We start from the raw sequence: 17,612 nt of genomic DNA on the forward strand, positions 1-17,612 counted from the left end.
AGGAACAATTGGAGGTGCTGAAGAGGAAGAAGAAACAGAAGAAGGAGAGTTGAAAGAAGAAGAAACAGAAGAAGAAGTGGAGGGCCAGAAAAAGGAATGTAATTGAGTAACTGATGGAATTGGTGAAAAAGAAGAACAAAATGAAAAAGGAAAACAAGTTTCATCAAACACAACATGCCTAGAAAGATAGATATGACCTGTAGAGGGATCAAGACAGCGATACCCTTTCACTGACGGATGATAACCAATGAAAACACATGGAATGGACTTAGATTGAAGCTTATGGTTAGTGTAGGGCCGTAACCAAGGATAAAACCTGCAACCAAAAATTCTGAGAAAAGAATAATCTGGAGGTTTATTAAACAGCATTTCAAAAGGAGTAAGATTGTGAAGCTTAGCAGTAGGTAATCTATTAATAAGCAAGACAGCTGTAGCTAGTGCCTCAAACCAAATATTTAAAGGCAAAGAGGCATGATGCATTAGAGCAATAGTTGTTTCAATTAGATGTCTGTGTTTTCGCTCAGCCACTCCATTTTGAGAAGGAGTGTGAGGACAAGTAAGATGATGGAGAATACCTTTTTTTTTAAGAAAATTTTGAAATTCAATAGATAAGTATTCACCACCATTGTCACTACGAAGAATTTTAAGAGATGTAGAAAATTGAGTTTCAACCAAAGCTTTGAATTCAAGAAATTTAGAAAATACTTCACTCTTGTAATGAAGCGGAAACAACCAAGTAAATTTGCTGAAATCATCAATGAAAACAACATAATACTTATAGCCTGATACAGAGGCAGAAAATGGGCCCCAAACATCTGAATGAATGAGAGCTAAAGGTTTATTAACAGTTGAATTGGACAAACTAAAAGGAAGCCTATGTGTCTTAGAGACACAACAATGAGGACATAAACCAGAGGAAGTGTGAGAAGGCAAATGAAAAATGTTAATGATGTGATGAAGCTTGGTGGATGAAGGATGTCCAAGTCTGAGATGCCAATTTGGAGCAGAAGCAGCAGTTGCAGAAGCAGCAGTAGGAGAATTAGTACTCTTGAAATAGGCCTGTGGAGAAGATGAAGAGAACATGGAAACTGATTGAGGAGCATGATAAAGACCCTGAGAATTAAGGCCTTTATACAGAATGCTCTTGGTATCCTTGTCCTAAACAACAAACTTATCAGCATCAAAGATAATAGAACAGTTATTATCAGATGCTAGTCTATGAACAGATAACAGATTAGAAGAAATATGAGGAACATGAAGAACTTTTTGCAGTTTAAGTGGAAAAGAAGGAGTTGGAAGCAAACCATTACCAATGTGATGTATAGGAAGAGAAGAACCATCGCCTATTGTGACTTGATCAGTGCCTTGATAAGGCTGATAATCAGAAAGTTGATTCAAGTCATTGGTAATATGGCTGGTTGCCGCAGAATCAACATACCAAGTAGGAGGAGCAGAGGAGGACTGAAATTGAGATGGAGAAGCAGAAGCCACATATGCTGCTTTAGGTGTACCAGAGGTTGTGTGAAAACTATGATCCATGTGATGCCAACACTCTAAGGCTGTATGATTGTATTTACCACAGATCTGACAAACAACTGGAGAACCAGGATGATGCTGAAGATTATATGATTGTGATGGAGAATTCTGAAAAGATGCACTGGACTGAGACTGCTGAAACGGTGGATGTGGAGACTGAAAATTTTTTCCTCCTCGATGGGAGTTGGAACCTCTAAAATAGCGACTTCCACCTCGATTAGAGTAATTACCTCTGTAGCCTCTAGTAGAACCATTAGAACCACCTCTATTAGAAAAGGATTTGGTAGTTGCAGCATAGGCAAAAGGAATTTCAGATGCTTGAGAACTTTTGCTTGTAGTTTCAATATGAATCTCCTCAGAACAAAGTAAAGAACTCAGAGTTGCAAGAGACATGGAATCAGATCTGGTGCGGATGGAAGTTTTAAAAGCATTATACTCAGCCGGCAATCCATTCAAGATTAATAGAACTATATCCTCATCATCAACAAGTGCACATGCTAGAGCTAGCTGATCAGCTATGGTTTTGAACTCAGTCAGATATGCATCCATGCTTAATCCTTTCTTAGTGAGATGATTCATCTTGTTCTTGAGTTGATGAACATGAGATCTAGAAAGAGAAGTGAACCGAGATTGAAGAACAGTCCATACCTCATAGCTAGTCTTGCAATGAAAAACAGAGGAAAAAATTACAGGAGACAGAGTAGCGGTTATGCAGCTAAGAAGATGAGCATCGATATTCATCCATTGAAGATACTCAGGATTAGGAACTTCTTTGTTGCTGGCATCGCTGAGAGTAGATGATGGACAATCCTTGGATCCATCGACAAATCCGATCAATTTGGTTGCTCACAATATATTTTGCAACTGATTTTTCCCGACGATGTAGTTAGTTGAATCTAACTTTACTGTGACAAAGGAACTAAGATTTGATATAAGGAGTGCGAGATTGGAAGAATTGATGGAGATGCAGAACTAGATGAATCTGCCATGTGAGAGAAGCTTTAAGGAGCTTCGAAGAGGAAAGAGCAATACTCGTTGGAGCTAGGGCTCTGATACCATAAAGAAGATTCAAGAGAATGAAGAAGAGTCAAAACAGATTTGTTTATTTATCAACCATTTCAATCAAAAAATACACATCTATCTAGATCATGTACAGTATTTATAAACGTATACTCTACCTAACTATAGTTACAATTAACTATAGTTCTAACAACTTTACAACTGCTATAGTTAATACTAATTAGTGCTGACTAATCTAACTGACTTCAGATGAGGTGGAGTTGGCTTTGTCATGCTGGTGCAGCTGCTTCTGCAGTATTGAAGTTGAAGTCTGCAACTGAGGTTGCTTAACATGACATGTATGGTTAGGATTGTTTTATGTGGTTGATTCTATATCCATAGTCTTGTTGAGGAGTTTTATAAGACAAAATTTCTTTCTTTTAGCATATTCTCAAATCTAATATGCTTCCACCCCCCCCCCCAAAAAAAAAAAAAAACTTTATAGAATACAACAACAACATTTTAATATCACACATCATATGTATTATTAACATCATTGAACTCAAAGCTCAAGGTTCAAACAAGGTCTTACATTCAATGCTCTATGTTATAAACTAGCCATAGCATTCACCAATTTCATTTCCACATATTGGTGCTTGAAACTTATTATAAATTAAAAGCATAAGCCAAAATCATCCCTCACCTAGCTTTTAGAAGTCAACTTTTTTCAACTTATTTAAACTATTTCCGCCTAATAAACTATAAGCAGAAGCTGCACCAAACAGGTCTGGCAAAACCCCATACTAAAAAAAGTTTAAAACAACTTAGATAAGCTCCACCAAACAACCCCATTATCCAACAATTCTTCATAAGCTGTCTTCATATTTTTGAGAATTTGTCCCGTAATTCGAATATATGAGCCCAATTATCCATGATCCGATGTATTCTCATACTTTACCAAGCCCAGCTGAGAAACCACAGGAACTGCAAATAAAGGTTAAAGACTGAAAATTATGAGTTTTCAACTGGACTTGGTCGATATTAAATCAATTAGGTCAGTCAAATTTAGTTTGTTTCAATACAGTTGAACTCTCAGTACCAATTTTTTCTCTTTTATTTTCTTCTTCTAATTCCAGATAGGGACTGAACAGCAGAAACTGAAATCCTGCAATTCGTCAATTTTCTCAGGAAACAAACAGAGGGTTCTTTGCGTGTGGATTATCAACTCAAATGGTGAAAAAAATGGAATCTTTGAAAAGCTAAAACAGAGAGTAGAGAAATTAGAAGAAGAAAAAGAAGAAGAGAAACCCCCAAGGGTTGGCCTAGTGGTGTACCTAGTGGTGTAGGCTTGAGACTTTCTACATCTCAAGTTCAAAACCTCTTAGGTGCTATCAATCTTTGTGTTAGGTCAGTCCATACAGAGCTTTGCTCTAGCTTTAAATGGGCCCCCGCTAGTGGACCGTGGGATTGGTCCCCTAGGGATTAGTCGAGGTGCACGCAAGCTGGCCCGAACACCCTAAGTTATCAAAAAAAAAAAAAGAAGAAGAAGAAAAGAATTGGGAGGACTTACGGTGATATCGAGATCTAGGGTAGGCGATAAGGGCTCGTCGGTGGGAGAAAAGCCACTGAACATGGTTGCGGAGAGGCGTTTTGACGGCGGGGTTGTGTCGTAGTCTAGTTTTACCCAACCCCCACCCCCACCACCACCACCACCACCACCAGCTCTTCGGCCTTTTTGTGACGTAAATGACAACGGGAGCGGTGCGATGGGCCTTGTTTGTTCGTTTATTTGGGGGAACTTGTTGATAAATCTCATATATAAAATTTAAATTTTATCTAATTTTAAAATAAAATACTTATATCAATTAATTTTATATATTTTTAATTCTTACTATTTTTTAAAAAAAAATTTTTTAAAGACATTCTTATATTCTACCACCGTCAGACGGTCATTGGAGACTCATCAAAATATTCAACATCACCGGAAAGTCGCCAGAATATTATCAAAAATTCATCAAAGTATCATCGAAATATTCTGAACATCACCGGAAGTCGTCGGAATATTTAGAATATTCGCTAGATATCAAGAATTTCGCCGAACACTTACCGAAATGTCTAAAATATTGCCGAAAAAAGAAGAATAATAAACTAAGAAATTAAAGTGAAAAAAAACATAGTAGAATATGCTAAATATTAATAAACTAAAAGAAGAAAAAGAAAAACCTAAGAACAACAAACAGTAAATGAAAAATATATATATATATATATGTTATTTTCAATTTTTGTAGGGTTTAAACAAATAATTTCTAATATTGATCAAACTGAAAAGTAAGCTTTGAAACTATAAAATGTTACCTTTTCAAAATTTGATTCTATTAAGTATTTATCCTTATTAATCAAACTGAAAAACATGTTATGAAACTATAAAATTTTACAGTTCTAAAGAAAGTTATGAAATTGCAAAATTTTACAGTTCTAAAGCATGATTCAATTCAACAGGAAAAAAATTGAAACTGTAAAATTTTTTATAGTTTTTACCGCCTGTAATTAAAACTTGAAAACAACTTATTCAAGACTTAAAAATTTTCTCTATTATAATAGGAAAATAGAAGTGTATAGTACAAAAAAAGTATTAAAACTAAGAGATTAAAGAAAAAAGACAGATATAAAAAGATACTTGTACTTTGACAACTATTTTTTAGTTCTAGCCGGATCTAACGTAGATCTGAGTAAATATACGTCAAATTTGAGTAGATCTGCTCATCATCTACGTTGAAAACTCATCTCTATCACCGTCGATGAGCACGAAATAAGAAGTTAGTGCTCGGTGGTTGGCCGTGAACCCCAATCAATGGTGATTGCTGGTCGTTGGTGACTGTAAATTAGAAAGAGAAAGAAAAAATGAAGGTTTGGTCGTCGTCAATATCAAAGAAAGAAACATACGGAGAACAACCAAGGTATAAGGAAAGATGAGAAAATAAATTGGTATAGGACTTTTGAATATATTTAAAAGGTTTTAGAATTAAATAGAATACACGCTTTTCAAAAATGACTTGTGGGTAATTTGCCCGTTTTATTTATTAAGGCTTGTTTTGAGAAGTTAATTAAAATTTAGTTTTTGATTTTTTTTTTATAAAAAAATGTAAATAAGTACAGAGGTGATGTGATTCAAAATAGGTTAAAAGTTAAAAATTGACTTTTAACTAAATTCCCAAATTAGGCTTAAGTACCCGTTTTGAGATGAGTTATTTTTTAGATTTTTTTTATTTTAATTTGATTTAAAAAGTTATGTTTGATGTGATGATTGTTGTGAGAAAAAAAAAATAATTATGATTTGAATGTGATATTTTTTTTTTATTGATTAAGTTAATATGTTTTATTTTTATTAACTAATTTAATCAAAATAACCCATGTCAAACAAAGCTGACTTTGAACTTGTTAACTTATAATAGTTAAAAATTAATAAAAACAAAATATATAATAAAAGAAAAATAAATCATCACAAAGGTATTAATTTTTTTTTTCCATAAGAGTTCAGTTCGAAATCTCATTTTATAAAGGTATTATATAATTATAAGGTCAAATGCTTTGATTGATTTTAAAATTCATTTATTTGTTAAGTTGAACTTGAGTGGCTCAGTGTGTGACCCCATATAACTCATGAATATAAAAAAATAAATTAATATTTACTTTTAATAATATTTCAACTAAATTTTATTATTTTATTTTATTTTTATATTTATTGTACGGGGGCGAAATATCTTCTACTTTCCGTACTCCTTGTTCTCCAAGCTTCTCTTGACGGCGTCTACCTAGCAACATAGAAACGGTGAGCTGCCCGGCGGTGGTGTGCCGGATAGACCCTCCGACGATCAAGTCAGTCCACTTGAGGAAGAAGAAGACTGATAGAGAGAGAGTATTCTCTTTGGGGAAGAAGTTGCATACCTCTAACGTTCACCTTCCTCCACTATTTCTAGGCTGGCCATGCAGCCCCAAGATCGTGCGCGCACCACCTCTGTTGTCCTTCCCTGGACAGGTGGCAGTGCTTGCCTCTCACCACCTTACGCGTGTAGGGATTTTGTCCTCCAACCAGTACATGCGGAACTGCCAAACGGTATTGGTGCATGCGTGGAGCAGATGTCCTCCCCCTCACGCCATTGGCCCAGGTGGCACACTTAACCAGAGTACCACGACCAGCTGGTTCCCTGCGGAGAATTGCCTCCTCGAACACATAACCGAGCTAATTAACGCCGACCTGCCCCTTGGCAAAAGGGCCAAAGTGTTATGCTCATGGCCGGGCTATTTATGATCGGTCCCAACTGACTGAACGGCCATGAAGCACGCTGGACTTCCACCGTTCTTCATTCTTGATCACATGAAGCCCGTCCATCTCGGCCGATCGATTAGGCGCATGCCGACGCTAATCGCACCTCAAGTCCAGTCCGGGCTGCTCTTAGCTTGGTCATCAGACACTGCTGTGCGCTCGGCCGCATTATAGCTCGGCCAGGCATTGGTTCGCGTCTGGCCGGTCAACCTCTCCGGTCGTGCAAGTCAGGCCGCTAGGCCGAGCAAGAGAGGAGTCTGCTCGGCGGCGTACGGTTCGTCATGATCGGCGTTATCGTAGCTCGGCCGTACTAACGCGCAAATCTCCCCTCTCAATTGCCCCTTAACCCCATTCGACCTAGTCGTGACTGGGGTTACCATCGTGACCGAGCTAACGGATGAGTTGCACCATCACCAAGCCGAGCATGATTGGGGGCATATCTATCGCCGAGCTGTCCCGTTTGGTCGGCCATTTCCTCCGCAGTCTCATCAAAGGTCGCACAGCCGTATTGACAGCCGCGTTTCCAATGCCACGTGGCTTCACACCATTGGGTCGTGTAGCCAGCTGTTCTGCACGCGCAGAATTAAAACGGCGCAGCCGTTTGGGGTTCCTTCCCCCCTCTTTTGTATTCCAACGAAGGGCCTAAAACCCTTCACTTTTCACCTTCTCTTCCACACAAACCCTAAACCTCCCAAACCTTCGAACCCCCAAGATCACTGCCATTACTGTCTCTGTGCTACATCCTCCATTTCAGATCCTTTCGAAGGCCGCAATCAAGCTCTCGAGGTTGCGTTCACCCTCGCATCTGTCCCCCTGGTAAGTTACACTACCCTCCCTTGCATTTTCTGTTTCTATTTCTCAAAATTTTTTATACATGTTCTTCATTTCCGTGCCACTGTGCTTCGTGTTTTTTTGTTTGTGACCACCAGTGCCCCCTTTCTTTGCTTAGAACCTGCACACCCTAGGGCAAATGGGAACTTTGAGAATGGAAGGGGCCTCTGAGCCCCGTTCCTCCTTGGTTCAAACGAGTTTGCCCCACTTCTGGGATGAACAGTTTAAATCTGGGTAGAACCGAGCTAAACGCTCATTTAGATCCATAGGTAGAGCTATAGCCGAGCAAAAATTGGTTTGTGGCTTCTTACCGAGGTTGCAACCGAGCTGAATACTCTAATTAGATTGGTAAATAGGAACGCACCGAGCTGTAACTTGAGGTCTCCATTTCAAAGCCTAACCGAGCTGAATACTCCATTAGATCTGCAAATAGGAATGAACCGACCTAGGAAATCGACCAAGTAGTCTAGCCGAGATAGGGGTCAGGCCGGTAAAACACCAAAAATCCTTCAGTGAGCTATTTCCAATAGGAGCCGTGGAATTTATGCCGCGCTAACCCTTGGCCTCATTTTTTAACAATGCAGAACAAACTAGGACCGATCAGTTCAGTCAAGAACCATCACTGGTGGAGCTCAAAGACCGAGCAATTACACCAAACATTTTTGTCCGAGGTACAAGTTAGGTCACCAAATAAAACCGAGATAGATGGGCAAGTACCGATTCATGGTGAGCTCGCCCGGTGCGATGGTCGAGTTTCGTAGGGAGTACAACATCCCAGATGACGTCGTCTTAGAGCTCGCCAAAAAGGGAGACACCCCTTGGGGGGATCTAGACCGGTGCCCCTTCACCGTCGTATCAATAGTAGAGGGAGGGCTCCGCTTCCCGGTTCAACCATTGATCTGCGAATTTTTGAGGCAGACAAGGCTTTGCCCGACCCAAGTTTCAAATAACACTTACAAAATAATAAACGGGGTCGCCGAGCTGAACCGGAGGCTCGGTCTCAATCTTGGTCTAGCCGAAATTTTCCATCAGTATAGTCTAAGTAGAAATAAGAGTGGACTTTGCTGGTACCTCAAAGTCAAGAAGGGCCGAGCAAAACTAATAGAGGGCAACCCGGACAAGGAGACCAACGACGACGACTTCTTGTGGGTGTCCGGTCGTTATGAGGACACCGAGGCACCCATACCAGGATGGTATATTAGAAAGGCTTTTGGCAGTGCCGGTGAGTCGCTCGGCTGACCGCGCTATTTTCTTTATGCATCAATTACTTTCCATGCCGACCTAACACTTGCCTTCTTTTTGCAGATAAGCACTTAACAGCAGACTACTACCAGGCCAACCAAGAGGCCATCAGAGCCCTGATGTGCCATCCTGCCGAGGAGAGGGAGGCTTCAAAACTGCTCGGCTTCAAACAGACCTACCACTACACCGCACCACGTAAGAGCCGGGTTACCGACTTTCTGCGTGCGCCAACCCCAGAACCAGATCCAAACCTACCACCGATCAGGCTTGTTCCACTCACCGCCGAGCAAGAAATGGCGAAAATCAGGGCCATCAAGTCCATGATCACCGGGGAAAAAGACGAGTCCCAAAAACCAGAGGCAACCAGAGGGACATCCTCCATACCCGCCGGGCAACACGAAGGGGCAGTACTGGCACTTGCCAGCGAGTAACCGGCTGGTCGGTCCAAGAAGCGGCCGAGGAATGAGCAAACCGGGCCGCGTCTGGTGGATGAAGACTCTACTGATCGCGTCTTCACCGAGCTCGGTGACCAGACCGAGCAACCACAGACCGGCAAATCCAAGGGCCCAGCCACCCCCCCGGTCTGGGCGCCCGAGTTCAAATACCAGGGCCGAGTAGTTTCAGCTGAAGACTCTGTCTACGCGGACAAGGACTACTCGCTTGGTTTCAATTTGACCAAGGGGTTGATCTTGCCCGCTGATATGAAAAAACACGACGAGCTTTCCGACCTCAAGGTCCTCCGCTCGGCGGCAAAATCCATAGTGCTGGTAAGTTCTCCATTCTTTGCGTCAAACTGTTTGCTCGGTTTTTGCTTGGTTTCTCGAACACTCACGATCTCTCGCTTGTTTTCAGGCCGCGCAAAAGAACTTTTTGGCCCACGACTAAATGATCAAAGTGCGGCAGAGCCTGCGGGATGCAATAGCTGAGAACAAGGCCCAAAAGGCCGAGGTAGCGAAGCTTAAGGCCGCGCAGGAGGTAGTTGAGGCCGAACGAGATAACCTGAGCCAAAAGGTCGACCGAGCTGAAGCGAAAAAATAGCGGGCCGTGAAGTCGACCAAAGCCCAGTATCTCGCCGAGCTGAGGAAGCTACGCGATGCCCATAAAGAGGAGAAATATAAGGTGGTTAGCGACGCCGAAGACAAGGGCTATGCTCAAGGCGAAAGAACGTATGAACGGCAGGTGCAGGCGACCAAGGACATCTTTTTCCAGTGCGGTTGGAAAGCTGCCGTGGAGAAAGTTGGCCTTGGTCAGGATGCTGACATGTTCCTACATCCGCCTGCGGCCTTCATACCGCACTATATGCAGGCCTATGCGAGCGCCGCGCAGAAGAGGCTCATAGAGGAGGCCAAAAAGGAAGCCGCGGAAGAAGCCGCCGCCGCGCAACAAACCGAGCAAACTTCTCTTGAAGCGTCTCAGGATGCTGAAGATCAAGTAGCCGATCGGGAGGTTGTCGTGGTGGAGGTCGTGGATGATGAGTTGGAAGTAAGCCTACCCAAGCACAGTCCTGAGGTGGCCGGGCAGACTCTGGAGGTCGCCGAGCAGACGATTGATCTGGAACTGGACTGAAATGCCTCCTCCTATTTCTTGCTTTATTTTCGTTTCTTGTCTTTCTTTGTTTAATGTAACCGGGCTAGGGCCCCACAATTGTAACCCAATTTCCTCAATGAATGAAATTTGAATTTTTTCCTGTTTAACTTCTATTGCTTTTTGGCTTCGACGTGCAAAATTTCCATAAACGTGTTCAAACTTCAACTAGCAGCACGGCTCCTTTGGAATTTCAAATGCACCTTTTAATTTGCCGAGCAAAATCTGCTCAGCTCTAAATTGAGGGCTCAAGTATGGGGCCGAGCAAAAACCAGCTCGCCCTTTCTGTTGGGTAGATCGCCAACATTTCACTTCTGCCGAGCAATGTCAGCTCGACTTCTCATTAGTTGGACAAAACACCAACATGCTAAATCTGGCCGAGCAAAGTCAGCCCGGCCGCTACATTGGGCAAAACACCAATGTTTCATTTAGGTTGGTCATGTCGCCAACATTTCTTTTCCGCCGAGCAAAATCAGCTCGGCTTTTTATCGGCTGGACAAAACTCCAACATTGCGAATTCTGCCGAGCAAACTCCACTCGTTTTCCATATTGGACAAGATACCAATACGCCGTCTGGGTCGAGCAAAATCAGCTCGGCCCTTACATTGGGCAAAACACCAATGTTTCAGTTAAGTTGGCCATGTCGCCAACATTTCAACCGGGCGAGCAAAACCAGCTCGGTCCCAATGCGAATTGGTCCATATGCCAATTATGTCGTTGGACAATGCACCAACTGTTTACGCGGTCTCCTTGCCCCTGGCATCCATAATTGCCTGGCGTCTTTGCGATAAAGACATAATACCGAACAACAAGAGGGCTATTTTTCATTACAAAAGCATTGCTATCTTTTACATCAAGTGCCAAAAGGCTAAGGGTCTAGAAAAGCTAAACAACACAAGAAAATTACATCTTAAAAGTAAAAGACCTTAAGGTTGGCCGCATTCCATGGTCGGGGGACAGCCTTGCCATCTAAATCTTCCAGATTGTATACCCCTTTACCAGCAAGACCAATCACCTTGTATGGTCCTTCCCAATTTGCACCGAGCTTTCCTTCGCCAGGGACCACTATGTTGCCAAGCACCTTTCTTAATACCCAGTCCCCAATCTTGAACAGCCTGGGGTGCACAGCCTTGTTGTACTTTTTGGAGAGTTCTTGTTGATAAGCCGCTATGTGGATCAAAGCTCGCTCCCTCCTTTCTTCAGCAAGGTCCAACTCCAATGCCACCGCTTCATTATTCAGATCTGGCTGGAAACTTTCAGAGCGGATGGTTGGCATGCCAATTTCCAACGGGATGACGGCCTCCATGCCATAGGCCAAAGCAAATGGTGTTTCCCCGGTTGACCGCCTTGGCGTAGTGCGGTATGCCCAGAGCACATTAGGGAGTTCTTCAGCCCACTTGCCCTTAGCCTTTTCAAGCCGCTTCTTCAGCCCGTCCAAGATGGTCATGTTTGAGGCCTCTGCTTGACCATTTGACTGAGGATAGGCCGGTGTCGAATTGTAGAACTCGATCTTCAACTCTTCGCAAAACCCGCGAAAGCGTTTACCGTCAAATTGAGTGCCATTATCCGAGATGAGGGCCTTGGGTATACCGAAACGGGTGATGACGTTTTGCCATACAAACTTCTTCACGTCCTTTTCCTTTATGGACGCTAGTGGCTCGGCCTCAACCCACTTGGTGAAATAGTCGGTAGCGGCGATGAAGAACTTGTGATTGCCCGGCGCAGCTGGGAGTGGCCCAACAATATCCAACCCCCAAAGCGCGAACGGCCAAGGACTTGTGAGAGGGAGCAAATCTCTAGTCGGCTAGTGGATCTGGTGGGCAAACTTTTGACACTTCTCGCACCTGCGAACATATTTTTACGCATCTGCCTGCACGCGCGGCCACCAATAACCCTGAGAAATTGCTCGGTAAGCCAAAGATCTGCCTTCAGTATGGCTACCACAGATGCCCTCGTGTATCTCGTAGAGGAAAGCCTCTACCTTGGTGGGGTGGACACATTTCAAATACGGCCCGGTGAAAGATTTCTTGTACAAGGCCCCAGACGGGGAGAGCCAAAACCGCTCTGACTTTGCCCAGATCTTGTGTGCCGCCTTCTTTTCTTCTGGTAGAATTCTATCTTTCAGGAAGGCGATGATAGGATCCATCCAAGAAGGGCCCAAGTCGGTGCAAAGTACCTCGGCTGATTCTGGTTCCTCAATGCTTGGCCGGGGTAAAAATTCTATCATCAAGGGGTTAGGAAAAGCTGTCTGAGCAGAAGCAAGTCCGGCCAATTCATCAGCCGCGTTGTTTTCCTCGCGGTCGATTTGTTCCATCCTTATTGCAGCGAACTTCTTGATCTCTGCGCGTACCAGCGCCTGATACTTGGCCATTCTTTCGTCCTTTGCCTCATACTCCCCTGAGACCTGATTGACCACCAACTTGGAATCACTGAATACCATAAGGGCTGTGGCTTTCATTCTCAGCGCGCTTCTTAGTCTGGCAAGGAGAGCTTCATACTCAGCCTCGTTGTTGGATGCTGGGAAGCCAAGTGTAATTGCCTGCTCGATGATCAGCCCGTCCGGTGAGTTCAGCACGATGCCCAGCCCGGCCCCATGCCTGTTGGATGCCCCATCAACGAAGAGCTTCCACATCTCGCCAATAAACAACTTCCAGCAATCAGAGGGGTTCTGGGAGCTTCTCAATTCCAAGTCTCTGGTTGGCTCATTCTGGTCTCTTTCCTCATCATGGTTGACTTCCTCCTTCATCGAGTCGTTCGCCTTCGCTGGTTCGGTCGCTCTTTGCCCTTCCTCCTCTTGCGTACCAACACTTGTTTTTGTTGCCAAAACCATGGGTTGTGCTAAATCCGCACCAACCAAATCAATTGGGCAGACTAAATGCATCCCAGGGGCAAATTCCGCCACAAAGTCAGCAAGTGCTTGAGCCTTGATTACGGTGCGCAGTTAGAACTTGATGTCATATTGCCCTAATTCCACGGCCCATTTCAAAATTCTCCCAATGAAGTCAGCCTTTTCAAAAAGCACCTTGAGCGGGAACTCGGTTAACACAACTATTGTATGGGCATGAAAATAGTGTGCCAGCTTTCTTGATGCCATCATTAGGGCCAGCGCCAATTTTTCCAAGGGAAGATATCTCGTTTCAGCTGGGAGCAGAGTCTTGCTTACATAGAAGATCGGTAGGTGCTGGATGCCTTCAGCACGGACCAATACCGCGCTGACCGCGTATTGAGAGACAGCCAAGTAGAGGTACAACTCTTCGCCCGGCTGAGGTGTGACCAAAATAGGGGCTGAGGAGAGATATGCTTTCAGGTCTGCTAGTGCGCGGTCGCACTCGTCATCCCAGAAGAACTTAGCCTTCAAGGTCTTGAAGAAGGGCCTGCAACGATCCGAAGACCGGCTGATAAATCTGTTCAGCGCGGCTGCCATCCCGGCAAGATGTTGCACGTCTTTTGTGGAGTTTAGGCACTCCATCTCTTGTATTGCCTTGATTTGGGATGGGTCGGCTTCAATTCCTCGGTTTGTGACCAAGAAACCCAGAAACTTTCCGGTGCTAACTCCGAAGGCGCACTTGGTGGCGTTCAAACGAAGCTTGTGGAGCTTAAGTATGGCGAACATCTCTGCAAGGTCGGCGAGGTGTTGAGACTTCTCCTTATTCTTCACCACCATATCGTCGATATAGGCCTCCATTGTTCAGCCCAAGAGAGGAGCGAACATTTTTGTTACCATCCACTAAAAGGTCGCCCCGGCGTTCTTTAGTCCGAACGGCATGACTTTGTAGCAATATAAACCTCTGGGGGTTGTGAACAACGTGATCTCTCTGTCCGGTTTATACATGGCTATCTGGTGGTAGCCGCGATATGCGTCTAGGAAGCTAAACCTCTGATGGCCAGCGGTTAAGTCCACCAGCTGGTCAATTCGTAAGAGGGGAAAGCCGTCCTTGGGGCAAGCTCGGCTGACAGTCTTGTAGTCAACGCAGACTCGCCACTTGCCGTTCTTTTTCGGAACAACCATCGTGTTGGATATCCACTGAGGGTATTGCACCTCCTCTATGGCCCCAGCTTCCAACAAATTCTTCACTTCTTCTGCCACCACTTCAGCATGGTGCAAGGCTGAGCGGCGCGTCCTTTGAATGACTGGCCGTACATTGGGGAAGACATTCAACTGATGATAATTGAAGCTTGGGTCGATGCCAAGCATGTCGTAAGGCGTCCAGGCAAAGGCCTCCAAATTGGAAACCAAGAAGTTGACATAATCCATCCGCTCGGCGCTAGACAAGGATGATCCCAAGAGGAAGAATTTAGTTGGATCATTCTCGTCAATGCGCACTTCCACCAAATCTTCGACCGATTTTTCCTCGGCCTTTCTTCCTACGTCTTCAAGGACCTCTTTACCCTCGGGCCCCTCAATCATTTGGACGAACCCTTTGGCCGGTCGGCTGCCATTTACCGCAAGGAAGCATTGTTTTTCCATCACCTAGTCCCCCCAAACTTCCTCTATTTGTCCGCTTGGTGCCGGAAAGCACATGACTTGGTGGAAGGTCGAAGTAATTGCTTGCATGGCATACAGACAGCCCCTGCCTAAGATCAAGTTGTAAGTCGATGGAACTTTGAGCACCCAGAATTCTACTTGCTTTACGACCGATCCCGCTTTGACCGGAAAAATAATCTTTCCGATTGGCCATTCTGGCTGTGAGTTGAAGCCGACCAAAGGGGACGTTGCGGGGGCCAAGTCCTTGTCTTCCAACTTCATTTGTTTAAACGCGTCATAATACATAATTTCTACCGAACTCCCCTGGTCGATCAAAATTCTCTTGATGTCAAAGTCTTTGACGTGAAGAGTGACTACTAAAGCATCATTGTGTGGCATCTGAACTCTTTCCAAGTCCTTGGTCGAGAATGAAAGGATGTCCCTCTCTTCGGTTTTTCCCCTCTTCACAGCGGGCTGAACAGAGAGCACTTCCCTCATGTGCTCGACCTTCTTGATCATCCCTCTCAGCTCGCAGACCCCGGCCGGTTCAATGATACCATGGATAACGTTGATTACACCTTGCGGGGCCGCATCCAGGGCGGCTAGGCCGTTTGGCTCGACTTGCCCTGATGGTGCGGCCTTCATTCCCCCATCTATGTATTGGTCAAGATGTCCAGCCGCCACCAACTCCTCCAAGTGTTGTTTGAGCAGCAAGCAGTCCTCCGTTCGGTGGCCCCGCTCTTCATGGAAGGTGCAGCGATATTTTGAATTGAAGCCCCTCTGCGCACTCCCCAACTTGGCCGGCCAACGGACGAAGGGTTCACCTCGAATCTCGCTCAAAATGCGGTAGATGGGGATTTTAAAGACCGTGGTGATTCCAGTCCGTGCCTTCAATTTTCTTTTGGCATCCTCCGCTGCATCACAGGGAGTGTCAGCCCGGTCGTTTTGGCGACCCTTGTTTCTGTCATCACGGTTTGAACCATGGTGCTGATCTTTTGACCGGTTGTTTGGGCGGTTATCTACCTGCCCAACCGAGTGAACTTTCCCCGCCACTCTTCTGTCTGCCACGACCGGATTAGCCTTCTTGGTCGCGGAGGCGGCATCATCCTCCACACGAATGTGCTCATTGATCCACTGTATCAATGACTCCATGGTTGTGGGTTGATGCATCGTGAGTGAATCTCGCAGCCTATGTCTGACTGAGAGACCCCGTTTGTATTGAGTGATCGCCAGATTGGTGGGGCAGTCGAGGATCTCATTGTAAGTTTCCCAGTATTTCGCATTATATGCCTTCAACGAACATCCAGACTCCATCTTGACGCCCAGGAGATGGTCGACCTCCTTCGGCGTTCGTGTGTTGGTTTTGAATCTGGTGACGAAGGCTTCCGCTAGTTACTGCCACCCCTCAATACTCCCCTCCGGGAGCCTTTCGAACCACTTCAAACCCAGCTCTCCCAAGCTTGCTGGGAATATGAGGCACATCAAGGCGTCGTTGTGCCGGTGGCCAGCCATTACTTGCCGGTAATAGCTCACATGCATGTACGGATCCATCTTTCCGTCGTACAAAGTGAACTTTGGCTGGTGGAATTCGGCGGGGGGTGGCGTACTCTCAATTTCTGGAGACAGCGGCGTGGCTGTAAGTTGTGCTAGCTCTTTGTCTACCAGCGCAGGGGCCATCACTTTAGGGGCTGGCATCGCCACTTCCTCACTACAACGAACTGGAGCGCTCAACCTCTGCAATGCCGGCACTCTCCGAGCCTCCCGACGGCGCGCCCTATCCTCCAATACATCCCTCAAGTCCTTGGAACGCGTGGAGAAAGAGGATCCCGACGTCGGCGTCGGGGGTGAGGGGCGGTAAGTGCTATCGCGAGAGAGGGACCTGCCCTCTCTGTAGTCGGAATCTCTAACCCCATAGTTCCTGGTGATGGAGAGAGAGTGGGTCCTCCCCTAGCGGTGGCTGCTACAACGGGGGGACGGGGTGCGCTCACTAAGGTTGCCCTCTTCAGCAACACCCTTCCCTTTAATCTGGCGTTTCAGTAGCTCCATCTCCGCCGCCATCTTGCGAATGAGGGCGTCATGGTCCTTGAGTTTGTGCTCCAAGCGCTGCGCATGGGACTCCCCCCGGCGTCGGCGGCCCTCTGGACTCTGCGAGCGATCAGTACTCCTCCCCCGTTTGTCTCGCGCACCTCGCGAAGGAGTCTCTAGGCTCGCCATGGCTGGAATATTTGGGGGGCCTTCTCTCAAGCGGACGTACTCAGGTGTGACGCCATCGACGATGGACAGTGGGGCTTCGCCGTTGTTGGCCACGGAAATGGTCGAAGAAGCTCAAAGAACAAGGGTTGAGTATCAAAGATTTCCCACAGACGGCGCCAATTGTACGGGGGCGAAATATCCTCTGCTTTTCATACTACTTGTACTCCAAGCTTCTCTTGACGGCGTCTACCTGGCAACACAGAAACGGTGAGCTGCCCGGCGGTGGTGTGCCGGATAGACCCTCCGACGATCAAGTCAGTCCACTTGAGGAAGAAGAAGACTGATAGGGAGAGAGTATTCTCTTTGGGGAAGAAGTTGCATACCTCTAGCGTTCACCTTCCTCCACTATTTCTAGGCTGGTTATGCAGCCCCAAGATC

At 45.4% G+C, this 17,612-nt stretch overlaps 2 protein-coding genes across 2 annotated transcripts; both read right to left on the reverse strand.

Moving 5' to 3' along the window:
• Window positions 1–11,426: 11,426 nt before the first annotated feature.
• LOC145824009 (uncharacterized) lies at window positions 11,427–11,822 on the reverse strand. Its single transcript, XM_082923594.1, has one exon. The coding sequence runs from the start codon at window positions 11,820–11,822 to the stop codon at window positions 11,427–11,429; it is 396 nt and encodes a 131-aa protein (XP_082779720.1).
• A 3,165-nt stretch (window positions 11,823–14,987) lies between these two features.
• LOC145824011 (uncharacterized) lies at window positions 14,988–16,295 on the reverse strand. Its single transcript, XM_082923595.1, has one exon. The coding sequence runs from the start codon at window positions 16,293–16,295 to the stop codon at window positions 14,988–14,990; it is 1,308 nt and encodes a 435-aa protein (XP_082779721.1).
• Between the last annotated feature and the right edge of the window lie 1,317 nt (window positions 16,296–17,612).

This window comes from Camellia sinensis, chromosome 4 (assembly GCF_055761805.1).
Source record: "Camellia sinensis isolate YWXY chromosome 4, ASM5576180v1, whole genome shotgun sequence".
Lineage (NCBI taxonomy): Eukaryota > Viridiplantae > Streptophyta > Magnoliopsida > Ericales > Theaceae > Camellia > Camellia sinensis.

What these genes read in the sequence shown, in the direction of transcription:
- LOC145824011 (XM_082923595.1), bottom strand. Translation starts at nt 16,295, where the DNA reads ATGGAGTCTGGATGTTCGTTGAAGGCATATAATGCGAAATACTGGGAA.
- LOC145824009 (XM_082923594.1), bottom strand. Translation starts at nt 11,822, where the DNA reads ATGGAGGCCGTCATCCCGTTGGAAATTGGCATGCCAACCATCCGCTCT.